At 67.8% G+C, this 332-nt stretch overlaps 1 protein-coding gene across 1 annotated transcript in view; it reads right to left on the bottom strand.

Annotated features, from left to right (window-relative positions):
• The window catches only part of LOC104082425 (actin, gamma-enteric smooth muscle-like), a gene marked incomplete at both ends in the record, with an annotated part of 1,078 nt that extends 805 nt beyond the window's left edge, over positions 1–273 (bottom strand). Inside the window, 2 exons of the mRNA XM_009585549.1 lie at positions 1–26; positions 112–273. Of these exons, the coding sequence (XP_009583844.1) occupies positions 1–26; positions 112–273 (188 nt within the window). The remainder of the gene's footprint in view (positions 27–111) is intronic.
• Between the last annotated feature and the right edge of the window lie 59 nt (positions 274–332).

Here is a 332-nt window from a genome sequence, read left to right as displayed (position 1 = left end):
GATGTCGCGCACGATTTCCCGCTCGGCTGCGGGAGACGATGGCGAACAGGTTCAACCCGGTGCCACCGTGGGGTCCCCCGTCACCCCGTACCTCCCTCCCCGACCCCCTACCGGTGGTGACGAAGGAGTAGCCCCTCTCGGTGAGGATCTTCATGAGGTAGTCGGTGAGGTCGCGGCCGGCCAAGTCGAGACGCATGATGGCGTGGGGCAGAGCGTAGCCCTCGTAGATGGGGACGTTGTGGGTGACGCCGTCCCCGGAGTCGAGGACGATGCCTGGGAAGCGGGGAGGAAGGTGAGGGAGGGGGCTCGAAGCCGGCTTGGTCCCCTCCCCC

This window comes from Fulmarus glacialis, unplaced genomic scaffold (assembly GCF_000690835.1).
Source record: "Fulmarus glacialis isolate BGI_N327 unplaced genomic scaffold, ASM69083v1 scaffold18659, whole genome shotgun sequence".
NCBI lineage: Eukaryota > Metazoa > Chordata > Aves > Procellariiformes > Procellariidae > Fulmarus > Fulmarus glacialis.
This window is presented reverse-complemented; position numbering and strand designations above follow the sequence as displayed.